The sequence below is a fragment of the Notolepis coatsorum genome (assembly GCF_963971535.1).
Source record: "Notolepis coatsorum genome assembly, chromosome: 4".
NCBI classification, from domain to species: domain Eukaryota; kingdom Metazoa; phylum Chordata; class Actinopteri; order Aulopiformes; family Paralepididae; genus Notolepis; species Notolepis coatsorum.
This window is the reverse complement of record NC_140168.1, coordinates 193,414,459-193,439,875: the sequence shown is the minus strand read 5'-3', so window position 1 is coordinate 193,439,875 and position 25,417 is coordinate 193,414,459. Positions and strand designations below refer to the sequence as shown.

Here is a 25,417-nt window from a genome sequence, read left to right as displayed (position 1 = left end):
TCCCTTGGGATCGATAAAGTATTTCTATTCGATTCTAAGTGAGCAAGACAGAGTTGGGGGAGGGGGGGGTGGTTAGGTGTAATCAGTGGAGAAAGAACTATCTGAGCTGTACTGTATTGTAACCCATTCTGCAATCTGTTAATAAAGTTTTCAATCAATCAACACACAGACACGCACACACACCACGCACGCACACACACGCATCCAGGAAGTAGCGGCCAGTCGCGCGTCATCGACGTCATTATTCCTCGACATAACTACTGTTATTAGCTGCTATAATTCTATGGTTAGCTGTTAGGAGAAGAAGGAAAACACACAACACTTAGAAACATCGATTGACAGAAGAACTTAAGATATATCTCGCTTGACAAACATGCTGAAAAAGAGATCCGCCAGAAGCAACAAAGAGAAGAAGAGGAAACACTCTCAGCCCGAGGAGCAGGATGTCAACAGGAAGCGTCGAGGCACGGAGTCCAGCGTGGAGGTGGAGCTGCTGCTGTTCAACTCCAGTTTGTTTTGATAACAACATAATATAAGTTAACATACATCAAACGTTATGATTGATTGATTGATTTTGGTGTCGTGTACGCAAATAAACAAACCCTCGTGGCTTTGTTTATGAGACACCAGCAAAGTCCCTATGCCATAAATGTCATGAATGAATGAAAACTTTATTTAACAGATTGCAGAATGGGTACAATACAGTTAGGGTGACCAGGTGTCCCCCTTTTGGTTGTACTGTCCCACCATTTGACCAAATGTCCCGCGTCCCTCATATTGAGAGGATGTCCCTCTTTTCGAAGCCAAAAAAAACATGCGTCTAAAAGCCCCTCCCTACAGACAGTAAACGTAGCAACCCGCCTCTTGTCCACACACATTGCTCTGATTGGTTATAGTACTTTAGCGTGCTGCTTGCCTGCTTGTGACGTGACTGAGACTGAGTCGTGACGCTACCTGATATCGCAAATCTGATTGGTCAAAAAAAACACAACAACATTACAAGCGAACTAGTTCAAGATGGAAAGCAGTAAAAAGAAACGGACCTGCAGTTACAACCAAGACTGGCAAACGACACATGACTGGGTGAGGCAGATGGCAGGCAATCCGCAGCAGGCTTTCTGTGTTTTGTGTCATAGTTCGTTTTCAATTGCGCATGGAGGAGAATACAACTTGAAGCGCCACAGTGGACGTGAGTCTCACTTGAAAGTGGCTCACCAAAAAGAAACATCCAGATCTATGGATAAGTTTCTTTTTAAACCAAACAATGATAGCCAGACGGACAAGGTCACTGCAGCTGAGATAACAAGTGTCTATCACACAGTACAACACTCCCATTCATACAGGTCAGCCGACTGTGGTAACCTTTAACCTTTGATTTAAATCTAAGAAGACCATGGCAGTTATTCTAATATAGAAACACAATTTATTTGTATTATTATTTTTGTATTATACTACACTGTTTTCCCTAGTTCTGTGTTAACAGGGAATATCAAACACAAGACATTCCTGTCAAGTGATGACGTTTGAATATTTAAAACAGATGTTAGGTGGTATTTAATTTGTATTTATTTTGATTTAACCTTTAACCTTTGATTTAAATCTATTCAGTGAAGACCATGGCAGTTATTCTAATAAATTGTTTTACATTATCTATCTGTCCCACTTTGTCCCACCAAAAACGTACTGTTGTCCCACTTTGTCCCACCAAAATCGTACTGTTGTCCCACTTTTGGACTTTTTGCATCTGGTCACCCTAAATACAGTACGGCTCAATACATACAATTGTTAAGGGGATGCAGACCTGAGAAAGACGTTTGTCTTGTTTCCATCAGGGTCCCCCATTTTCAATTCATATAGACATTTATGACATACACAACATACATGACATTTATGGCATCGGGACATATAGGTATTTAGTACTGATACATTTGTGACATAAACGGTATTCAAATATACAGTACTGTTACCCCTAGATCCTGACAGAGTATACATATGATGGGGAGGGGACTGTACATTAGGAGGGCGTGGGTGGGAGAGAAATATACATACGGCGGGGAGGGAATATAATTGCGGTGGGGAGGAGACTGTCTATTAGGAGGTGGTGGGGGTTTTGGGCATTTACGGTGGCCAGTTTCGAATTGCAGCCTCCCGTAGGTGCTCTTTAAGAGCGGTTTTGAATGTGGGCAGGGATTCACATTCCTTTACAACTTTGTATGTTGAGTATGTCATAAATGTCAATATGAATTGAAAATGGGGGACCCTGATGTAAACAAGACAAACGTCTTTCTCTGTTCTGCATCCCATTAACAATTGTGTGTATTGAGCTGTACTGTACTGTACCCATTCTGCAATCTGTTAATACAATTTTCATTCATTCATTCAACAAATGAGTACTAGTACTACTGAGTACTAATCAGATGTATGTACAGGGTTGTACAGTGATACAGGTATAAAGACACTGTGGTAGTAAGTCATACTGGCCAGCAGTGTAACTAGTAAGAGATATGTACAGATATAGTATCTACAGATATGTAAAAAGGATTGTCTGCAGGTATGTACAGACATATATATATATATATATATATATATATATATATATATATATATATGGTAGATATAGCATACATGCTATCATGCACGGTTATAATCAGGTGTATAAGTAGGTATATAGGAGGATTATATGCAGGTATATTGAGACATGGATATACATATGCGGTAAATATATGAATGTGTATATATACGGTATATACAGCACTATTATACATACTATCATACAGAGTTATATGGGTTATATGCAGGTGTATAAGTAGGTATATAGAAGGATTACATGCAGGTATACAGACAGATATGTATATATGCTGTAAATATAAATATATCAATGTGTATATATATATATATATATGGTATATAGTACTATAACATGCTATCATACAGAGTTACGTTGAGAAGACCATCGACCGTGAGCTGCATTCTTTTCTCCTCTGCTCTCCAATAGCTGGACTCCAAGGACGACCTGGCAGACGCAGAGCTAGACAAGATCGGCAGTGACATAGAGGAGGGAGGACTGGACCTCAGCGTGCCCTTCCTGCCCATCAGCGCCTACGTCTCGGACAGGCGGGAGATCCTTCGGCAGTGTTTCAATGTGCTGGGAGAGAAGAAGCTCCAGAAGATGCTGCCGGATGAACTCAAGGTGATATGTTACTATTAGGGATGTTCGATATTGTCTTTTTTACCGATATACCGATATTCTTAATTAACTCTTAATTTCCGATACCGATATCAACCGATACCGATATATGCAGGTAATTTATTTATAATAATTTCAGGTAATTAACATTACATATCTCTTGTTGTCGTGGAATTAACACAACATTATGCATACTTTTGACAATAAATAAAATAAGAATTTGTTCTTACTTGCTTGCCTGGGTAAATAAAGGTTAAATAAATGTAAAAAAAAAATATATATATATATATTTGAATACCGATAATTTCCGATATAAAATTTTAATGCCAATATCGGTAGGCAGATAATATCTAGTTACTATGATATGTTACTATGCTGCTATGATATGTTACTATGATATGTTACTATGCTGCTATGATATGTTACTATGCTACAATGATATGTTACTATGCTACTATGGTATGTTACTATGTTACTATATGTTACTATGCCAGTGTTTCCCACAGGATTTTCAGAGACTATGGGGGGTGAACCTCCGACCCTCTAGGGGGTCCGGGGGCATGCCCCCCCAGGTTTTTTTTTGTTGTACATTTTAAAGTTAAATGCATCAATCTGGTGCACTTTGATAGCAAAATAAAGAGGCTAGATCTATGATGAACTTTGTGCTCAAAACACAAAATCGACTAGACTAGTGCTTCCCAATCCTCTCCTCGAAGCACCCCAGCCGTTCAATGTATTTGTTAAATTCCACCACCAGCACACCTGATTCAACTTAACTAGCCCTTTATTAGTTGAATCAAGGTGTGCTGGTGGTGGAATTTAACAAATACATGGAACGGCTGGGGTGTCTCGAGGAGAGGTTTGGGAACCACTGGACTAGAGCAAACATTTGAGCCATCAAAGAAATGAAGAAAAAGTGGTTACCTGTGTTGAACTGGTTTATTTTTTAGAAAATAAAATATAGTGGATTACTATTATGACTACTACCACTGCCAATATACTACTGATACATCCCTATTGGCAAACTTTATATACAAATTTTTCTTTTTCTTTTTAATCACATTTTCTTTTTGGTTCATTATACAACTGTGGCGGGACTAGGTCCAGACTATGGTATGTTACTATGCTACTATGCTATGTTACTATGCTACTATGATATGTTACTATGCTACTATGATATGTTACTATGCTACAATGATATGTTACTATGCTACTATGATATGTTACTATGCTACAATGATATGTTACTATGCTACTATGATATTTTACTATGCTACTATGATATGTACTATGCTACAATGATATGTTACTATGCTACTATATGTTACTATGCTACAATGATATGTTACTATGATATGTTACTATGCTACAATGATATGTTACTATGCTACTATGATATTTTACTATGCTACTATGATATGTATTATGCTACTATGATATGTACTGTACTATGCTACTATATGTACTATGATATGTTACTATGCTACTATGCTATGTTACTATGCTACTATGCTATGTTACTATGCTACTATGATATGATACTATGCTACAATGATATGTTACTATGCTACTATGATATTTTACTATGCTACTATGATATGTACTATGCTACAATGATATGTTACTATGCTACTATGATATGTTACTATGCTACAATGATATGTTACTATGCTACTATGATATTTTACTATGCTACTATGATATGTACTATGCTACAATGATATGTTACTATGCTACTATGATATGTTACTATGCTACAATGATATGTTACTATGCTACTATGATATGTTACTATGCTACAATGATATGTTACTATGCTACTATGATATTTTACTATGCTACTATGATATGTACTATGCTACTATGATATGTACTGTACTATGCTACTATATGTGTTGTAGCCAATTTAATGATTTTCTGCTTTTATTTTACTGTATGAAGGCACCGTGTCATCATGAAAGTGTTGACCAATTAGCAGGCAGTGGGCTCAGGAGGCGGGGCTCATGTGCGCTTAGGTGCAGTCTATATGTATGGGTTCACAGGTGTGCAGCGGCAGGGAATTTGGGTAATTATCACAGGGAAGCCACACTATCTTTTTACCGTGCTCGTTTGTTTGTTTTCAGTTACATTGAGTACATTTTTGAGTTTATTTTGTATGCTTATATTTGTCCACACCGCAAGTAGTAATAAAACACTCTCAACAGTGACCAAGGAGAAGACATCATTTTATTATCAACAAGCATCACGCGTAGGAAAGAGCTTCACCCAGTATTCCCTCACTGGCAACATTTCTTGTTAGGTTGCCCTTACAATATGTACTATGATATGTTACTATGCTAATATGTCTATATTACTACCTACTATGCTACTATGTGTATATACTATTATCTACTATGCTACTATGCCTATACTACTCCCTACTATACTACTATGTCTATACTACTATGTACTATCCTACTATGCCTATACTACTACCTACTATGCTAATATGTTTATGCTACTATGTACTCAAGACTGTAGCACTCAAGTTTGACACTGTTTGACAGTGTATACCTTACCAACATACCAACAATACCACTTATCCTTAGCTGCCAGAGTTGTACCCCTCCTGCTGACTTGCTGTACACAATTTGTAAGTCGCTTTGGATAAAAGTGTCAGCTAAATGACTAAATGTAAGTGTGTGTGTGAGGGACACTGCAAGCTGCTGTTTATTCCAATGTCAAAGAAACTGTCCTTGCATTTGATTTAGCCTTGTAATGCACTCTGATACTCATTACATCCACACTGTGATCATTGTGTTGTAAACAAGAGCTATTTTATTGCACTCCTTTTAGTCTATTTTATGTCTGCACTTTTTGCATTGCTTTTATCTTGTCAATTCCATGCTCATTGTATGCCTATGTCTATTTGATGTCCAGTTGTCTATTTCACTGCTGTGAAGCACTTTGAGCTGCAATTCTGGCATGAAAGGTGCTATACAAATAAAGTTATTATTGTTATTATTATTAACTAGAGATGTTTTGTCCTTGACAGAGTTGCAGTCTAGAGGAGATCCAGAAGCTGTGCTGGGAGCAGCTTGAGCAGGTCTCCCCCAGGAACCTCCTTCAGATTCTAGGAGGTTAGAATCTACTGTCCAGCCCGTCTGGAGTATTTAGTAAGATAAGATGATCCTTTCCCTTGGGGAAATTCGGGTGTCAAAGCAGCATGGGGGGGGGGGGGGGGGGGGGGGGGGTACAGGGTGGGGGATGCATAGCTTCACAGTCCTATATACACTATAGGTACACTTAAAGTATCGATACAAATACAATATAATATAAAAATAGTACAAACACAAGATAGTCCAGTGATGAGAGTCCAGTGACATTAGTCTCTAGTGCAAAATACAAGATAGTCAGTACGGTGATACGGTGAGTCTCTAGTTCTCACATCCCGAGTTGTGACAGTGATAGTTCTGGCAGCAGATCCGGCCGCCGAGCCCTTTTTTGAAGAGCTTGATGGCTGCCGGTATAACGGACCGGCCCAGGCGGTTTGTGGGGGGGGGGGGGGGGGGGGGTGTCTTAGGCTGAACGTGCTCTTCATTCTGGCTAGCTCCTCGTAGAGGGGCTGAGAGGGGTTCTCCAGGATGGCTTCTAGCTTTTGTCGTCATCCTCCTCTCAGCCACCACCTCTAGGTTATCCAGCTCACCACCCACTACTGAGCTAGCCTTCTTCACCAGCTTGTTCAGCTTGGTGGAGTTCCTCGAGTTGATGTTGCCCCCCCATCACACCACAGCAAAAAAGAGGACGCTGGCTACAACTGACTGGTAGAAAGATAGCAGCAGTCGGTTGCACACGTCGAACGACCTGAGTCTCCTCAGGAAGAACAGCCTACTCTGTCCCTTCCTGTAGAGGGCCTCAGTGTTGTCCGACCAGTCCAGTTTATTGTTCAGGTGAACTCCAACGAACTTGTAGTACTCCACCATCTCTACCTCCTCCAGTCCGAGGATTATGGGAGAAGGGGGACCCTTCCTGCCTCTCCGATAGTCTACCACCAGCTCCTTTGTCTTGCTGACGTTGAGTTGGAGCTGGTTACTGTCCGACCACCCTACGAAGCTCTCCACTATATTCAGCCTCATCATCATCCACAATGTACAGTAGCTGACGATGGAGGAGTCATCGGAGAACTTCTGCAGGTGGCACATTCTTGTGTTGTAGCAGAAGTCGGAGGTGTAGAGGGTAAACAAAAAGGGTGACAGCACGGTACCCTGGGGAGCGCCGGTGTTGCTCACCAGCACCTCTGATTGGCTGCCCTGAAGTCTCACGTACTGAGGTCTGCTGGTGAGGTAGTCGGTGATCCAGGCCACCATTCCCCGGCCCAGCTGCATCCCAGTGAGCTTCTCCTCTAGCCGCAGTGGCTGGATGGTGTTAAATGCGCTGGAGAAGTCGAAGAACATGATCCTCACTGAGCTGCGTGAACCTCCTTCAGATACCAGGATGTTAGAATCTACTGTCCAGCCTGTCTGTAGTATTTAGTGTCGTCACAATACCAACGTTTTGGGGTCCATACCAATTGCAGGGCTTTTCAAACAAGACGATGCTGAGGCTAGTGGTCCGTATCCGCTTCCTTTACTTTGTGCTAAGCTAGGATAGCTTGCAGCCAGATAGCTTTCCACTGAACTGGTGTCCATCTTCTCATATGACTTTGGAGACCTCAAGCACATGTCCGCCATGTTGGCGTGTTTTTTTTTAAAGAGTTCCTTCTGTTTTATTATTCACGTAGGAAAACTCAGACTTGTCGAACTTGTCGCCAAACAGATTTGCAGATGAAATCAACTATTGGATTAGTACAAAAATCCCCAAATCTTATATCCCTGGATATCAACACAATCAAGCCATTTCAGATCCAATTAGCTTCCTCTGAAATATTGCATAATACACATGGGGTACCCTGATTGGCCTGTCAATCACCTCTAGTAGCTCTGATTGGCCCATCAGTCAATCCCACTGTTTCTGATTGGCCCAAAGGTTCTCACAGAGGCACCATTTGGGGCTTTGAGGCACCCGTAGCTTCTTGAGCTTCTTAGAGGAACTCCTGAGGAACATCCACTTTTTACAGTGTCTAGTGAACAGAAGGCCACGCCCCCTCAGTCTACTGAGAGTTGGCTGTGTTCAGAGAGGGTGACCTAAAACACTTATAACAACTCAAATGATAACATCTGAAGCTGAAAGAATGATCCTCATGATATTAATATTCCACAATAAACAATTTATGACTTACATTTAAAACATCATTGTACTGTATCTTTAAAGAGTCAACAAGTCAAGTTAAAACAAGTCAAGAAGAAACATCACAATAAATAAAGAACAAAACAAAAAATGTAAAATAAATCAAATAAATGAATGCAACACTCCCAGACATACCCCACACGAAGGTAAAGAAAAACTCACTAAAACCTAGCAATAGGAAAAAAATGCACCACAGGCAATGTGGAGGAGAGAAACATTAGAAGGGCCGTTCAACACTAACACCAGTACAGCATGCAACACTACCACCAGTACCAGTACGCGTGTATCACTTCCGCAACGGATTTAGTTGGATTTCGGTTTCCGGGTTCGCCTGATTGGCCGCGACGGCCACGTGACACGCCGTGGCCCGCCCCCGCGGCAGCGTTGCTGCTGTGTAGACGCTCGCGGCGGAGTGGACTTGACCGCGAGGCTGGAGTTCACTTCCCCTTTCACATCGGTGCAGTCATCAGTCATCTAATAATATCGCGCCACGCTGCTGTGCAGTCATCAGTCATCTAATAATATTGGCGTGTCCCTTTTGTCAAGAATCACTTGTATATTAGTACATTGCATAGTATATTATATATTGTATGGTAACAGTCTCTGGAGCGCGCCAGTAAGAAGCATTTGCACTGCAACTCGTACACCTTACTGTAAATTGTACCTCATCCCGCGTCTGCTTTGCACTATAGCGTATTGTATATTAGTACATTGCATAGTATATTGTATATTGTATGGTAACAGTCTCTGGAGCGCGCCAGTAAGAAGCATTTGCACTGCAACTCGTACACCTTACTGTAAATTGTACCTCATCCCATTGCTGCGTTGCACTATAGCGTATTGTATATTGCTACATTGCATAGTATATTGTATATTGTATGGTAACTCAGTTACTTCTATTCTGCATCGAACATTGTACATATGTCTCTATACTATTTTATTTCATACTTATCTTGTCTAGCACAGTCTCTAACAGTAACAGTAAGAAGCATTTTGGATAAAAGTATTCTGTACTTCTGTATGACAACAATGTATGCCTTTCAAATGTTAAATGATAAATGATTAAATGATACACACTGAAATCTACGCTCTCTCATCCTGCTTTCCACAACGCGACAATATTATTAAACAGCAGCTGTCATTGAAGTGGGAAAAAAACAGCAGCGCGTCTGCACTCAGAAGATGGCGGGACAATATTGCTCTGGCGTTGAAGTGGGAAAGCGGCAGTGAAACACAGCAGCGCGCCGCTGCCGCGGGGGCGGGCCGCGGCGTGTCACGTGGCCGTCCCGGCCAATCAGGCGAACCCGGAAACCGAAATCCAACTAAATCCGTTGCGGAAGTGATACACGCTACCAGTACAGTGATGCAACACTACCACCAGTACCAGTACAGCATGCAACACTACCGTAAGGTTATGAATATAACCAAGTTCTATGAATACTAGTGACGCTCAGCGTCATCTGCACTAACCTCACTTTGTGCATATGCACTGAATAAAAATTCACAATGTACCTTTACATACCAACATTCGTCTGGCCACACCCCCATCCGCTACCTTCATAAGCAGGTGTGTGGCCACACACTCGCCTCCTTCCCAATCTTTCACCACAAGGCGAGATCAAAGGCCGCAGTGGCGTCCAGACGCTGAGCGTCACTAGTATTCATAGAACTTGGTTATATTCATAACCTTACGTTCTATATCATACTAGCTTCCGCTCAGCGTCATCTGCACTACGGGAGCTGAGCGGGAGCTTGAAGCTTGACAAATGTACCCTACTGAGGCCCCCCACAACCATCAGAACCGGGGAGGACCGAGCCCCCCCGACCCTCCCTAATGGAGGATACCCCCCCTATTAGAGGACGGGAGGGAGACGGATCCGACCGTGCGAAGAGAAACTGGAGCAACTCAACGCACAGGGTGAGCAGACCGTGGCTTGACCCCACGACTACCCACACGCACAACCCGCATGCCACCAGGGAACGAACGGAAGGAACAAACCTTGTTACCGCCCCCAAAAACACGGGGTCGAGAGCAACTCAACCCCGTGGCAAGGCCGTAGCAGCGGAGCACAAAGGAAGACCCAGACCCACTGAAGGGACTGGATCCCCTGGAAAAAGGGGGCCCGGAGAGGTCAAGGACGCCACAGCATCAAGACCTCACCCGGCGGTCACTTAGTGACACCGCTACCCACATCGCCAGCGTATTCGGACAGGGCCCCTCCAAGAGCGGGCCCTTCCCCCCACTAGCACGCCGCCTGGCACACTGACCCTGGCAAACTCAGGCAGTCAGCATGGCCGTAACTCGAAGCACTCAAAAGGCTACACTACAGCGAAAGCAGGCAGCGCACCGGGGAGACGACCCCAGAGGGGGTCGATCCCTCAAACCAGGCAGCAGGCGTTTGACCCGAGCCTGGAGCACTGCGGACGAGACAGGCGCCAAAGGGGTCAACTGAAATAACACCCCCGGCGGAAGGGGCGTATGCTGGCATTGTTGCGCACCATGACAAAGTCTCCACCAAGAAACCCCGACCCAGAGGGGCCGAAGCAGAGAAGGCTGACACGATTGGCAGATGTCATGAACGTGCAGGGGCACACTCAACCGGGCAACCCGGGAGTTGACTCTGCTCCAACACACCAGGGAATCAACCACCCTCTTGGTACCACATGCGGTGGTTGTTCCTATAACCCCTCAAGAAAAAACTCAAACACACCTGCGGGTACACACTGGCTATACCGCAGTACAAGTGTTACAGTTTTCAAAAAGGGGTTATTCCAGGCCTACGGGTCGACGAAACACAACTTCGGACCGGGCCCGGCGGCTCGGGAAGCACACAGGGATGCCAGAGGAGGTCCATAAGACCACCCCAACAGCCCCCTCTTCGCCATGCGTAACGCCCAACCCTGTGACACCTGGGCCGACCCGGCATTTCTTCCCCCGAATAAAGCACAAGTCCCTCAGGGTACCAGAACAGCAGATCTGCGTCCCCGGCGGACAACGGGTTAACTGACCTGGACCAGCGTGACCAGAACCAGTCCTGTGCCCTAATCACGCCGACATCCCCACTCCAATAGAGGGGGTAGGTACGCGTGTCGATCTAAAACATGAAAATAGGGCGCCACCCAGACGGTCCCATTCGTACCGCGCTCAGTGGCTTCTGAGACCCCTCTACCTATGTTTTGATCTATTCCGTTAACATCCCCCAGATATGAACGAGAATTCGTCGAGACCTAGTAACAGGCGCTCGGAAGAGAAAACCTCCATCCCAGTTGCCCTATAAAAACGATGTTTTAATAACGAGCAACCAAGGCGTACCAGCCTCATGCGTGATTCTTATCAGAAACACCCCGAGCCAGCACTATGTACACGTCGAGACCCAAACACATCAATGGATAGTCTAACAAGACACCAGACATTGTTCCTCCAAGTCGCCTGGGAGAACGACAAGGAGCCGTCGTGCTTCATGTTCTTTCCTCTTTTTATTAAAAAAGAAAGAAACACAGACTGACATGAATCCCACGTGACGCGGCTGAGGGTAATTTTTTTTCTTCATTTTTACATCCCGCCACCCTCGCCACAGGGAGGAGACGGGAATCCCCAGAGAGACTTCCCACGCGAGCTGTATAGATTGAAAATAAATATTGCAACATTGAGCTATGTAACACATGGGTTAAGGCTCTCCGAGGAGGAGGCACTGAACCAATACACACTCAATAATCGAATTGAATCGAATACACATACAATAGAGCAGAACTCCTTTTTGAAGTTCTACTCACCTTGACAATCTGAGGAGGAGACTCTGAAACTCTGAGGAGGCTCCCTCACTGGGAAGGAGAGTCCGAACTCACAGAAGGCACTTCTCCCTGAGGAGGAGCTTTGTGAGGAGGAGCTCTGACAACTCCCTGAAACAGATCCATAACATGGAACCTGAACAACTCACGGAAGTCTTACCAATGGAAACGCGCTCAGTGACGTACTCTATGGTGGGGGAATTTCCACGGTGCACACGCCCAATTTTTCAGGGCACGCCAGCTAAGCAGCTATCACCTGAACTGTACACAACAACATAATAAGCCACACTTCAGACAGGCCGCCGCCTAAGTCCCTCCCCATCCTAAGAGGGAAGAGAAAAAGAAATGTCAAACACAGTTTTCAATGGTGATTTACCAGACATACAGCGGAGCTGGCACAATTCCCATCCGGGCTGCAGCCGACTTGAGCATGGATCTTCCGATAACGAAGATCTATGCCCACATTTCCTCGTTAGGGTGTACTTCCACATTCATGTGAAAGATGGGGCCTGCACGGGACAGAGAAGCATCCGCTTGTCCAGAGAATCCTGGGTTCAACCAGGTCTCGTCGCGGCCCACTAGGTCGACCATCATGGGCGTCAGACCAAGATCCTCCGTCCGCCGTTTAAGAAGCCGAGCAGAGGACCCCAATCCGGGGCCGGCCTTCGTAAAATTGTCAGCTAACCCCCATAGCATTAACAGACAACTAGTGCTCGCAAGCAAAACAGTACTCACCCAGCTCGGAAGCAAACCGGTTTCTCACAACAACCGGTGCCTCCCACAGTCCAGCTGTATAACCGGAGGTTCAATACCTATCCAGCCGCAGCAAGGAGGACTGCAGGTGGGGAGTATATCAGCGGCGCGAGCCCCTAATACAAAAAAGCCGGTGGAGGTCAGAATGATCATCATCTTCCAGACACTCCAGTGACGAAGACAATATCGCCGTATTTTCTCGAAAATAGTGAGAGAGAAAATAAAGATATAATGTCAACGTATCTCCTTGTCTTCTGTTTTCCTCTCAACTTTCTTCAGCTTAATAACCTCGTCAAGTGATGTATATAACAGGCACTTCCTTGTGGTGAAAGTGAAGAAGGAGGCGAGTGTGTGGCCACACACCTGCTTATGAAGGTAGCGGATGGGGGTGTGGCCAGACGAATGTTGGTATGTAAAGGTACATTGTGAATTTTTATTCAGTGCATATGCACAAAGTGAGGTTAGTGCAGATGACGCTGAGCGGAAGCTAGTATGATATAGAACATCAGTACCAGTACAGCATGCAACACTATCATCAGTACCAGTATAGCATGCAACACTATCATCACCTTATACATCAACTTAGGGCTGGGCGATATGACCAAAAACGTTATCGTGATAAAATTATTAAATTATTTTCATATAATTCGATATCGATAATTATCGTCGATATAATGTCTGTCAAGTTTAATTAACTTCTTATGCTGCTGCGAATGTCTCGAGTCGAGTTGATGTCGCCATCAGTCCGCGCACGTTAGCAGTTAGCCGACAAGCGGAATATCTCATGACAATGTAATAAATATGACACTAAAATACTCTCTTCCGCCACAATATATTGAAACGACGTCCACTGTATACCCCACACTACTATAAACGTGGCCTCAGAATTCACGCCACCCGCATACTCTGCACGTAAATATATAAAACATCGCCGTGCAAGCTAGTTATCCTAGCCAGCCTGTTGCTTCTAAGCGGTGTATTCCATGACAATGTGCTAAATATGACACTAAAATACTCTCTTCCGCCACAATATATTGAAACGACGTCCACTGTATACCCCACACTACTATAAACGTGGCCTCAGAATTCACGCCACACACATACTCTGCACGTAAATATATAAAACATCGCCGTGCAAGCTAGTTATCCTAGCCAGCCTGTTGCTTCTAAGCGGTGTATTCCATGACAATGTGCTAAATATGACACTAAAATACTCTCTTCCGCCACAATATATTGAAACGACGTCCACTGTATACCCCACACTACTATAAACGTGGCCTCAGAATTCACGCCACACACATACTCTGCACGTAAATATATAAAACATCGCAGTGCAAGCTAATTAGCCTAGCAAGCCTTGTTGTTGAGTGAGTCCTACCTCTGGGTCTCCTTCCGGGTCTCCTTCGCTCTCGGCCATCTCCTTCACTGATTGGTTGTTAGTGCGTGCATGCTTGGAAAATCGATATATCGAAACTTTGCGACCACGTTTCATGTTTATTTCGAGGAAATAATTTATCGCGATAGTTATCGTTTTATCGCCCAGCCCTACATCAACTTCATCGATTTCGAACAGGCCTTTGACAGTCTAGATAGGAACAGTCTGTGGCACCTGATGGAGCACTATGGAATCCCACCGAAGTACATCAACATCATCAGAGGATCATATGACGGGATGACAAGTAGGGTACTGCACAGAGGGGAGCCCTCAAACCCGTTCGAGATAAAGACCGGAGTGAGACAAGGCTGCCTGCTGTCCCCCTTCTTGTTCCTGCTGGCCATTGATTGGACCATGAAGAAACCATTAAAGACTCACTTCTTCAACCATTATCTGAAATGATTAAAAAAAAAAAAAAAAAAAAAAAAATCTAACCCTGACTAACCTTACTGTCATGCACTTGTCCTAATAAACTAACCTACACTGTAACACGCAACACTTGATGAACATTGTTACTCAGCTGATAGAGTTGTACCCTTCTTGCTGTCTTGTCGTACAGAACTTGTAAGTCGCTTTGGATAAAAGCGTCAGCTAAATGACTAAATGTAAATGTAAAGAAGACAACAGAAGGAGCCAGAAACAGCATCCAGTGGACACTGATGCACCAGCTTGAAGACCTCAATTTTGCAGATGACCTAGATCACACAGTCACCAGCAAATGCAACAAAAGACCAACAAACTAAAGCAAACAGCCTCAACTCTAGGAATGAAGATTAATAGGGTAAAAACCAAGATTATGAAGATCAACACAAAGTGCCAGCAAAACATTGAACTAGAGGGAGAGGCCATCGAAGAAACTAACTCCTTTACCTACCTTGGGAGCGTAGTGGGTGGCACAGAAGAAGACATCAGAGTGCAAATCGGAAAAGCAAGAACGGCATACAACCTACTTGGTCGAGTATGGAGGTCTCGCGAAATAAAAACCAACACAAAGCTGAGGATCTTTGACTCCAATGTTAAATCAGTCCTCCTGTATGGCTCAGAGACCTGGAAGACAACCGTAGGGCTGAAGCAGAAAGTACAGTCCTTCATAAATTCCTGCCTCCGCCGCATTCTAAGAGTGAGATGGCCAAATGTCATTACAAATCTGGACCTGTGGGAGCGCACAAAACAACTACCCCCGCCAGAAGAAATAAAGAAGAGAAAGTGGATGTGGATAGGCCATACGCTGAGAAAGGAAGACACAAACATCACCCGGCAAGCCCTACAATGGAACCCACCTGGAAAGAGGAAACGCCTGGCACCGTTCTTGGGAAGGGGAAATGAAAGAGGCTGGACTGGGATGGCACAACATCGTTCGGGAGGCCAAAAACCGTGCAACATGGAAAGAAATCGTCAGTGGCCTATGCTCCGCAGGGAGTGCAAAGGCTTAAGTCAAGTGACTATCATCAGTACCAGTATAGCATGCAACACTACCACCAGTACCAGTATAGCATGCAACACTAACACCAGTATAGCATGCAACACTATCATCAGTACCAGTAGAACTGCCTCTTCCTGAACGTCGGCAAAACAAAAGAGATGATTGTGGACTTCAGGAGGTCGGGGGTCAGGGACTACAGCCCCCTCAGCATCGACGGGGCACCGGTTGAGAGAGTGAACAGTTTCAAGTACCTCGGAGTCCACATATCCGAGGACTTGACATGGACCACACACATTGACAGTGTTGTGAAGAAGGCACGGCAACGCCTCTACTTCCTCAGGCACCTAAGGAAGTTCCAAGTCAGTCAGAAGACCCTTAAGAACTTCTACTCATGCACAATAGAGAGCATCCTGACTGGCAATATCACCTCCTGGTTTGGGAATAGCACCGCACAAGACCGTAGCAGACTACAGAGAGTGGCACGTTCAGCCGAACGCACAATTGGAGGGGGGCTTCCCACTCTCCAGGACATTTACAACAAGCGGTGCATGAGTAAGGCTAAGAGAATTATCAAAGACTCCAGCCACCTAAACAACTGCCTCTTTGAACTGCTGCGGTCAGGCAAGCGATACCGGAGTCTCATGGCAAGCACAGAGAGACTCAGAAGAAGCTTCTATCCTCAGGCCATCAGAATGCTAAATGACAATAACACTATGTAACAACCATCAAATGCACGCACAGCACACACATCCACACGCACACACTCACTTTAAACAAACAACTCACTGCAGCACCCACTTTACCCACTTTAGAACACCTAAACACACTTTATATTTATTGGTAAAGAATTTGCACTACAACCCATACCTCATTACACCTTACTGTAAATTGTACCTAAATTATAACTCATCCCATTTCTGCTTTGCACCAGTGGAGGTTTCTCTATGACAACACGTGAAACACAAATTCACTCATAATTCATAATTATTATTAATTTACATATATATATAATTATATATTATTTTTAATTATTATTATTTTTTTTTATTAGAAATGTTTTCCTCTGTAAGAAAATGCCAGTGAATTATTTTTCTTTTTAAAAAATGGCCAAAAGTGACAGCTCTGAGCTCTTTGGTCAGGGCTGCAGTCAGTCATGGCTAGCTGTCAATCACTAAGTGAAACTTTCACTGCACAGGCAGTTCTTTTCATTCTATTATCCAATGAAAATAGGCTATTTGAGTCATCTAAGCACTGCCTGTGCAGATTTGCCTCAGCCACCCACGAACGCGGGTTGAATGATTGACAACCTTCAAATCCAACCAGAGATTGCTGCATTGCACACAGTCCAGCTGCAGTTCCGTAGGTTAGGTTTAGCTGGGGCCAATCTCAAGTTTCTCAAGTTTCTTTATTAGTTGTCATACAGAAGTACAGAATACTTTTATACAAAATGTAACAGAAAGAAGCATTTTGTATAAAAGTATTCTGTACTTCTGTATGACAACTAATAAAGAAACTTGAGAAACTTGAGATTGGCCCCAGCTAAACCTAACCTACGGAACTGCAGCTGGACTGTTTTGACTGTGTGCAAGGCAGCATTGAAAGAGCAAGCTAGTAAGCTGTACAGCTGTAACAACACAGTAGTATGCTAACAGTAGCTAGCCAATTTGTTAGCTACCTTTTAGCTTAGCCTACATCACAATGATGATCACCAAGCTAACTTACTGTACACAGTAGGGCTGGGCAATTAATCGAAACAGAATTGCGCTATCGATTCATAGACTTATGCAATCTAATTTCTAAGTTATGACGATTTTTCTATTATTATTATTATTATTATTATTATTATTATTATTATTATTATTATTATTATTATTATTATTATTATTATTATTATTTTTTTACTTTTTAAATTATTTTATCTGGGTTGAACATGATTTGTGGAACTCCCTCTGGTGTTGTGGTCGTGGTATTCACTGACCTTTGGGAAGTATTTCGACATGCACATGGGTATCTTAGTGGTGTAGTGTATCTTGTAGACCAGGCCCATTGCAAGTTGCTGTACTCTGTCGTCTACTCTAAGCCATCCTAGGTTGTCAAAGTGGGCAGGGGTGAGGTGGGTTTTAGGAGTAAGGTCAAGCAGTAGTCTGACCAGTTTCTTTTGTGATGTTTGTAATCTTGTTTTTAGTGCCTTTGAGGTGCTTTGGTACCATGAGGTGCAAGCATAGTCGTAGTACCCTTGAATGAGTGCTCCTGTTAGAGTCTTCAAGGTATTCTTGTTTACCAGAGAGGAGATCCCGTACAGGAATCTAGTTTGTTGGTTGACTTAGTTTTATTACATTGGATCCCATTTTGTCACAGGAAAGATTTGCCTCTATAGCAGGGGTCAGCAACCTTTTTGACATGGAGTGCCTGTTTGAAATATAGTTGTAACTAGTGTGCCTCAACAATATTCCATGCATCGTACATTTCTTTTCTCATAATCAGGTATTTTTAATGATAATTTTTTACATTATTACATCATTGTTATTGTTATTATTAACAATATTATTATGATGGTTGTATCAACCCTAAATCTGAGTTGGGAGGGGGGGGGGATGCAATGCAGACAAACAGCTGCATACAGTGCGACCATTTCACTCACATTTGCCCATTCATTTTTGGACACATCACACACCATCGGTGTGTGTACTGTACGTGTGCTGTCATAGCTCCACCTACAGGCCTAATGGAGAACACCAGGAGAACACCAGGATGTGAATGGAGGGTGAATGTGAGGTATATGTGTAAATACGTTTTGATTGATCGCAAGACTACACTGTAAAAAAATAAATAATAATAAGTTACCAGAACTTAAAAATATTGAGTTCAGTTACTGTGCATTAAGGTTTTCAGTTTTCAATCCATAATAAGTTAACAGAAAAATAAGTACACAACCACATTATTTCAACCTAATAAAACTATGTTTATTGTCATTGTTTTAAGAACACAAGTTGACTTGGTAATACTCACATTTTGAGTAAAAACAATTGCTTTTAACATGTGCAATGTTCAATGAAATAGAAAAATAAATAATACAATTTGTTGATTAATCACACTGGTCACAATGGTGACCGTAATAATGTTTTTGTTATAAGGCTCTGCAAATGTTACTGAATGATGTAGCAATGTATTTCCAGCTAAATTGAAATAATAAACAAATAAAGGGTCTCAATTAAATGTGTTAGTAAAAAGATCCTGTGGGAGGATCTCAACAAGATAAATGCGACAACAGTGCAAAATATTTCACTATAACATTTATTAAAAAAAAAAAAAAAAATTATACTTCTTTTTTTGCTGCCCCCTAGGGGTGCCTATGAAAATGCCCCCGCGTGCCTATGCAGGCACGCGTGCCTAGGGTTGCCTACCCCTGCTCTATAGGATGGAACCCAGGTAGGTAATTTCATCTTTCCTTTTAAAGGTGACATGTACTATAAATGTCATTTTTCAGTCTCTAGCATTGTATTATAGTAATAGGAGTTCGTATCAATGTGTTTTAGTGTCTAAATACCATATTGGCGGATTGCTCTGATTCAGCTCAGCCCCTTTCCTCCTCCAGTAAATCAGGCCATTTTGATTGGAACGGCTGAGTCACGTCATTCGGACGCTGGGTAGCAGACAGTGATGTGATTGGCTCTGTGGTTGTAGCTAATGCCCGCCCACATTCTACCTAGACTGACTGTACACAGCGAGTGGAAACCACTTCCTCATACTCTGCATGGGGAGAGAGAGAGAGAGATAGAGAGCACTTGGGGGGGGGGGGGGGGGGGGGGGGCCTGCCGCACGCCACACACCCGCAAACGGAAGATTGAAAGAAAGAAAAAAAAAACCCACAAGCTGCCGCGCGGACTCTCATCACCGAGAGGGAGAGAAAGGAAGAGAGAGGGAGGGAGGGAGAGAGGGGGCCTTGTCAATAACGGCCTGTCTTTTTTTTTCTCTCTCTCTCTCTCTCTCTCTCTCTCTCTCTCTCTCTCTCTCTCTCTCTCTCCCACCCCCTCCCTCTCTCTCTCACTCTCACTCTCTCTCTCTCTCTCTCTCTCTCTCTCTCTCTCTCTCTCTCTCTCTCTCTCTCTCTCTCTCTCTCTGTCTACCAGTGCAGACTGTGTGGACTGACTGTCACTCAAAGTGCTTATGGGCGGAGCCAGGCCATAACAGCCTGAAATCTTGAGGCTGAAAAATGATGGTTTTGAGTATTTGATTAGAAATATAAGACGATGCATTTTTTTGAAAAAAAACTTACAAATATCTTCAACAGACTAACAGGAATTGTGTAAAGTTGCCCAAATAGTGCTAGGAATAGCAGTACATAGCCCCTTTAAGATAAGATAAGATATTCCTTTATTGATCCCCTTGGAGAAATTCAGGCATCATAGCAGCATGGGGGAAGGGGGGGGGGGGGGGGTTAGGTAGTGAAAACAACACAAGCAGTGTAAACAAATAGGTCAATATAATTTACTATCTAACTAACTGAAATATATTTTCACAGTATTCACAGTGTCACATAAGGTGCAGTATGCATAAGGTAGTGTTATAATTTACTATCTAACTAACTGAAATATACATTATTCATTATTCACAGTATCACAGTATCCACATAAGGTGCAGTATGCATAAGGTAGTGTTATTGTCCTACTTGGGTTCCTATTAGTTCTAGGTCGATGTCTGGCAGCAGTCCCTGCCCACTGTTGTGGAGCCTGATGGCCACTGGTATGAAGGACTGTCCGAGGCGCCTAAATATTAAAGGCAACCAACTTGTGTCTAGCCACGCCCAACTTGCGTCTAGCCACGCCCCCGCGGCGACGCGGCAGCAGCAGAGCGGAGCGGCAGCCGCTGAGCTCTGTCGCGGCAGCATTATGTAGCAGTAATCCCCCCTCTTTTAACATCGACAACTAGCTCAACTGGTAGCGCCGCCTTGCTGTGGATCCTGCGGTCTGTTGGTGACAAGTTCGATTCCCTTCATTTTTTTTTTTTTTTTTTTTTTTTTAACATGCATTCTTTCGCCGGTTAAGTTTAGGCATGTTAACTTTAAGCATTGTTTCGGAGTTGGTTAAGGTTAGGCATTGTTTCGGAGTTGGTTAAGGTTAGAAGGGTTAAGTTTAGGCGCTGTTAAGGAGCTGGTTAAGGTTAGAGTTTGTCTTAGAGAATGGCAATATTCTTTCGGAGTTGGTTAAGGTTAGGCATTGTTTCGGAGTTGGTTAAGGTTAGAAGGGTTAAGTTTAGGCGCTGTTAAGGAGCTGGTTAAGGTTAGAGTTTGTCTTAGAGAATGGCAATAGACAGCCTATTTCCGCGCTGCAGCTCTCTCGCGCTGCCGTGGTCACATGGGCGTAGTGGCCAATCAGAGAAACGCTAAACACAAGTTGGTTGCCTAAAATATTCACGCGTCCGAGGCGGTTAGTTGAATGTTGGGGGGGTATGAGTCTGTGGCTTCCTTGTCACCTTCACCTAATATGTTTTGATCTGGTCAGGTGCGCTGTCACCTAATATGTTTTGATCTGATCAGGTGCGCTGTCACCTAATATGTTTTGATCTGGTCAGGTGCGCTGTCACCTAATATGTTTTGATCTGATCAGGTGCGCTGTCACCTAATATGTTTTGATCTGGTCAGGTGCGCTGTCACCTAATATGATTTAATCTGGTCAGGTGCGCTGTCACCTAATATGATTTCATCTGGTCAGGTGCGCTGTCACCTAATATGTTTTCATCTGGTCAGGTGCGCTGTCACCTAATTATGTTTTCATCTGGTCAGGTGCGCTGTCACCTAATGTTAATGTTTTCATCTGTGTCCAGTCCACTGACCACTGACACACAGTGGGGGATGTTTTAAAAATATAATTTAATATATAATATAATAATTTGTGCTTCACCTAAAAATGGTCAGCAGCCTCCACTGCTTTGCACTGTATAGTATATTGTATTGTAACTCAGTTACTTCTACTCTGCATTTTACATTGTATATATGTACTGAACACTTTTGTCCACGTACTTGACTTCTATTTTATATTTGCTATACTTATTTTATACTTATCTATTTTTGTCTAGCACAGTCTCTGGAGCGTAACAGAAAGAAGCATTTTGTATAAAAGTATTCTGTACTTCTGTATGACAACTAATAAAGAAACTTGAAAAAGTATAGCATAAGGGGCGGCTAGGTGGCGCAGTGGGCAAGACGCTCGCCACCAACGCAGGAGATGCTGGGTTCGAGCCCAGCTCTCGGCGTTGCTACCAGCTTGGCTGGTCGTTCATACTAATACAATTGGCAGTATTAGGGGGTGGGAAGCTGGTGGGTGGGGGTCGGACGTTGTGGACAGCGACTCCTACAGGTCGGTTGGTGGGCCTGCGCAGTAGAATCAGGAAGCAACAGGGGCGGCGTGTCCCTCCCACGCAGACCCTCGCCGCTGAGAGATTGCGCTGTGCAGGTGAAAAGATGCGACGGCTGCATCCTCGAGTACCGGAGGGGACACGTGATGCAAGGCTTCATCCACATTGCAGCCGGCTTGTAGGAGGTATGGCCTAACAACGTTCGAGACAGGGGAGGGTAGAATTGGACAATACGAAATTGGGGAAGGGAGAAAAATGGGGAGAAAAAGTAGATTAAAAAAAAACAGTATAGCATGCAACACTAACATCAGTACCAGTATAGCATGCAACACTATCACCAGTACCAGTATAGCATGCAACACTATCACCAGTACCAGTATAGCATGCAACACTATCACCAGTACCAGTATAGCATGCAACACTATCACCAGTACCAGTATAGCATGCAACACTATCACCAGTACCAGTATAGCATGCAACACTATCACCAGTACCAGTATAGTATGCAACACTATCATCAGTACCAGTATAGCATGCAACAGAGCCCTACATGAGCTACATTAATGAGCTCATTCACCCACTCTCCTCCAGCCGGTCACTGCGGTCTTCCCCTCAGGAGCTCCTGGTGGTGCCCACGACCAGACTCAAGACAAAAGGGGACAGAGCCGGGCACCCAAGTGGCGACCCATGTAACGTGCTGCGTCGCGAAGCGGCCGACCCGGGTTCGATTCCCGGACCCGGCGTCCTTTGCCGAGTGTCTTCCCCCCGCTCTGTCTCCAGTTCTTCCTCTCTCCCTCTCTCTACCGGACTGCCCGGTAGTACAAACAAATAAAAATCGACCAAAAACATAATTTTAGAAGAAGGGGACAGCCTTTGCGGTGACTGCAGCCCCAAGGCTCTGGAACGCCCTCCCTTTAGCCCTGAAAACCGCTCCCTCAGAGCTCACCTTTAAAAGGCAGCTAAAAACCCACTTCTACAGGCAGGCCTTTTAAACACCCATAGGCGTTTTCTCTCTGTTCATGTCTGTTTTGTTCTTATTTTTTTTTGTTTTAGTTTTTCGATGTCTATTCAAGTGTTTTAGCAAATCTTTTAATGTTTCTTTCTCCCACATGTATTATTTCTTGTATTTTCCACTGATGTTTTAAAAAATTCTGTGAAGCACTCTGTGCACTCGTTCTGAGAAGGGCGCTATACAAATACAGTTTTACTTACTTACTTTAACATCAGTACCAGTATACTTACACTTAACTTTAAGCAGTCCATTTTTGCATGTGACTCATTGTCATTCGGTGAAATCCATCCGTGTCGTCTTCAGGGGAGGAGCTGACGTCTGGAGATGCTGATGACGACGACACAGAAACGCTGCCGGAGAGCCAGTGAGTAAAACCTCAAATCATTTATTTTATTTAAAATGTCATCTCTGTTCTGTTGTAGAGCGAACTGAAGGGATGGGACTAGTAGGGATGGGAATCGAAAGCCGGTTCCAGTTGGGAATAGGAATCATACGCCTCTGAGGTTATGGATTCCTTTTTTTTTTTAAATCAATACCAGCATGTTTTTCTGACAGCCGCGCGTTGCTAGGGCTGTTGACGAAAGAAGAATGTCTCTTATCGCTGTTGTCGCAAAAATGCAGCAGAATTGCTTTACGTCAGTATTTTTTAGAGTGTTATCTGCACCTGCATCGTGTTTTTATTTAATAAAATGCATTAATCTGCTATCGTGGAGACGTGGACCATTGGAGGACGACCCAGTATTAAGCCTTCAGTTCTACCTTGTGTTTTTAATTTACGTTCTCTTTTTAAAAGCTCGTCAGATGTACATTTTCTCTCGACTCAAGCAGTGGTATTATTCAATTGCATCCAAGTTTACTTTATTAAGTCAAATGACCATTATTATTGCTAATTCATCAGACCTGCTCTGAAATCAAATCAAAACTATTGGTTTTGCACAAGAGAAATGAAAGCTACGATAGAAAGAGATGCTGAGGTTAGTTTTCTGTTTGTTGTGTCTGTATGCTGAAGCATCTTTCTACGCAATATGGGCTTAAACTCCAGGGCCCTCATTTATCAATTTTCATCAGAAAATGTTCTATTTCCACACGTAAGCACAGAATTTAGAATGTGTGCACGCACAAAAAAAACGGGATTTATCACACGTGCGTACACAGGTCCTACGCACACCTGTCATGATAAATATCACCTTGGTCCTACGCCGAGGCTCGTGCACACTTTCACGTATTTGCATACCAAAACCGCCCCGATTAACCATATACGGTAATGGAACATCCCCATGAAATGTGGAAAAATGGACTAAACCGAGGGAAGCGTGTTATGAGACAGGCTGACAGACGTGTACACGTACGGTGATGTCGGATATGATATCTATTAACCATTGCTGCCTGGGCAGCACAAACACTAATAAAGACCGTGCTGGAATATGACTGCCTTTTTCCGTTTTGTTTGATTAATACCCAGGGATTAAAGTTCTCCTCAATTTTATTCCAAATCGCAACGGATTTTCCGTCAATTTTCTACCTGCTGCATATGATTTCTAGAGGCATACAATCTATTTTGATGTCAGTATTGGGTAGCCTATATAAACAATAATACGAGAGCATATACAAGAACAATGAATCTCACTGCCATATGATGTAGCCTGCCTATGTGATCAATACAAACTGAATTCCATCATGTTTGTGTGCGGGAGCTCACAAGGCTGTTGTCACAATGGGTGGTACAGTAATAACAGTCTACACAATATCACGATGGACCATGCCATGTAGCCTATGTTCTATTATGACATGATCTGTGATGACAAATGTTCTAGAATGTTTGATTATGACAGCATGCCTATGATCAATAAAAACGCGAACTTGAATCCCATCATCATATTTACATAGTCTGTCCACTATCTTTATTACTTTGTTATTCCCCCCCCCCATCTATGTAAAGCGACCTTGCATGGGTCTCTTGAAAGGCGCTATGTAAAATGAAGCTATTATTATTGTTGTTGTTATTATTATTATCATGTCTGTGTGCTGAGCTCAGTGAAGTTTCAACGGAGCGAGGTAATCTATTCTAATCAACAAATTGAAGTAGAAAGCATTCCGTTGTGGCCAATCTTATTTGGAAACATGACACGTCGCTTTAGCCTATATTCTCAAATTGCATTTAATGGCTGAATGAATGAAAACTTTATTTAACAGATTGCA

At 43.3% G+C, this 25,417-nt stretch overlaps 1 protein-coding gene across 1 annotated transcript in view; it reads left to right on the top strand.

Moving 5' to 3' along the window:
- The first annotated feature begins 258 nt into the window (after positions 1-258).
- The window catches only part of LOC311227204 (caspase activity and apoptosis inhibitor 1-like), a 37,780-nt gene continuing 12,621 nt past the window's right edge, over positions 259-25,417 (top strand). Inside the window, exons 1-4 of the mRNA XM_084312769.1 lie at positions 259-484; positions 2,996-3,190; positions 6,222-6,306; positions 23,522-23,582. Of these exons, the coding sequence (XP_084168895.1) occupies positions 374-484; positions 2,996-3,190; positions 6,222-6,306; positions 23,522-23,582 (452 nt within the window). The 5' untranslated portion in view covers positions 259-373. The remainder of the gene's footprint in view (positions 485-2,995; positions 3,191-6,221; positions 6,307-23,521; positions 23,583-25,417) is intronic.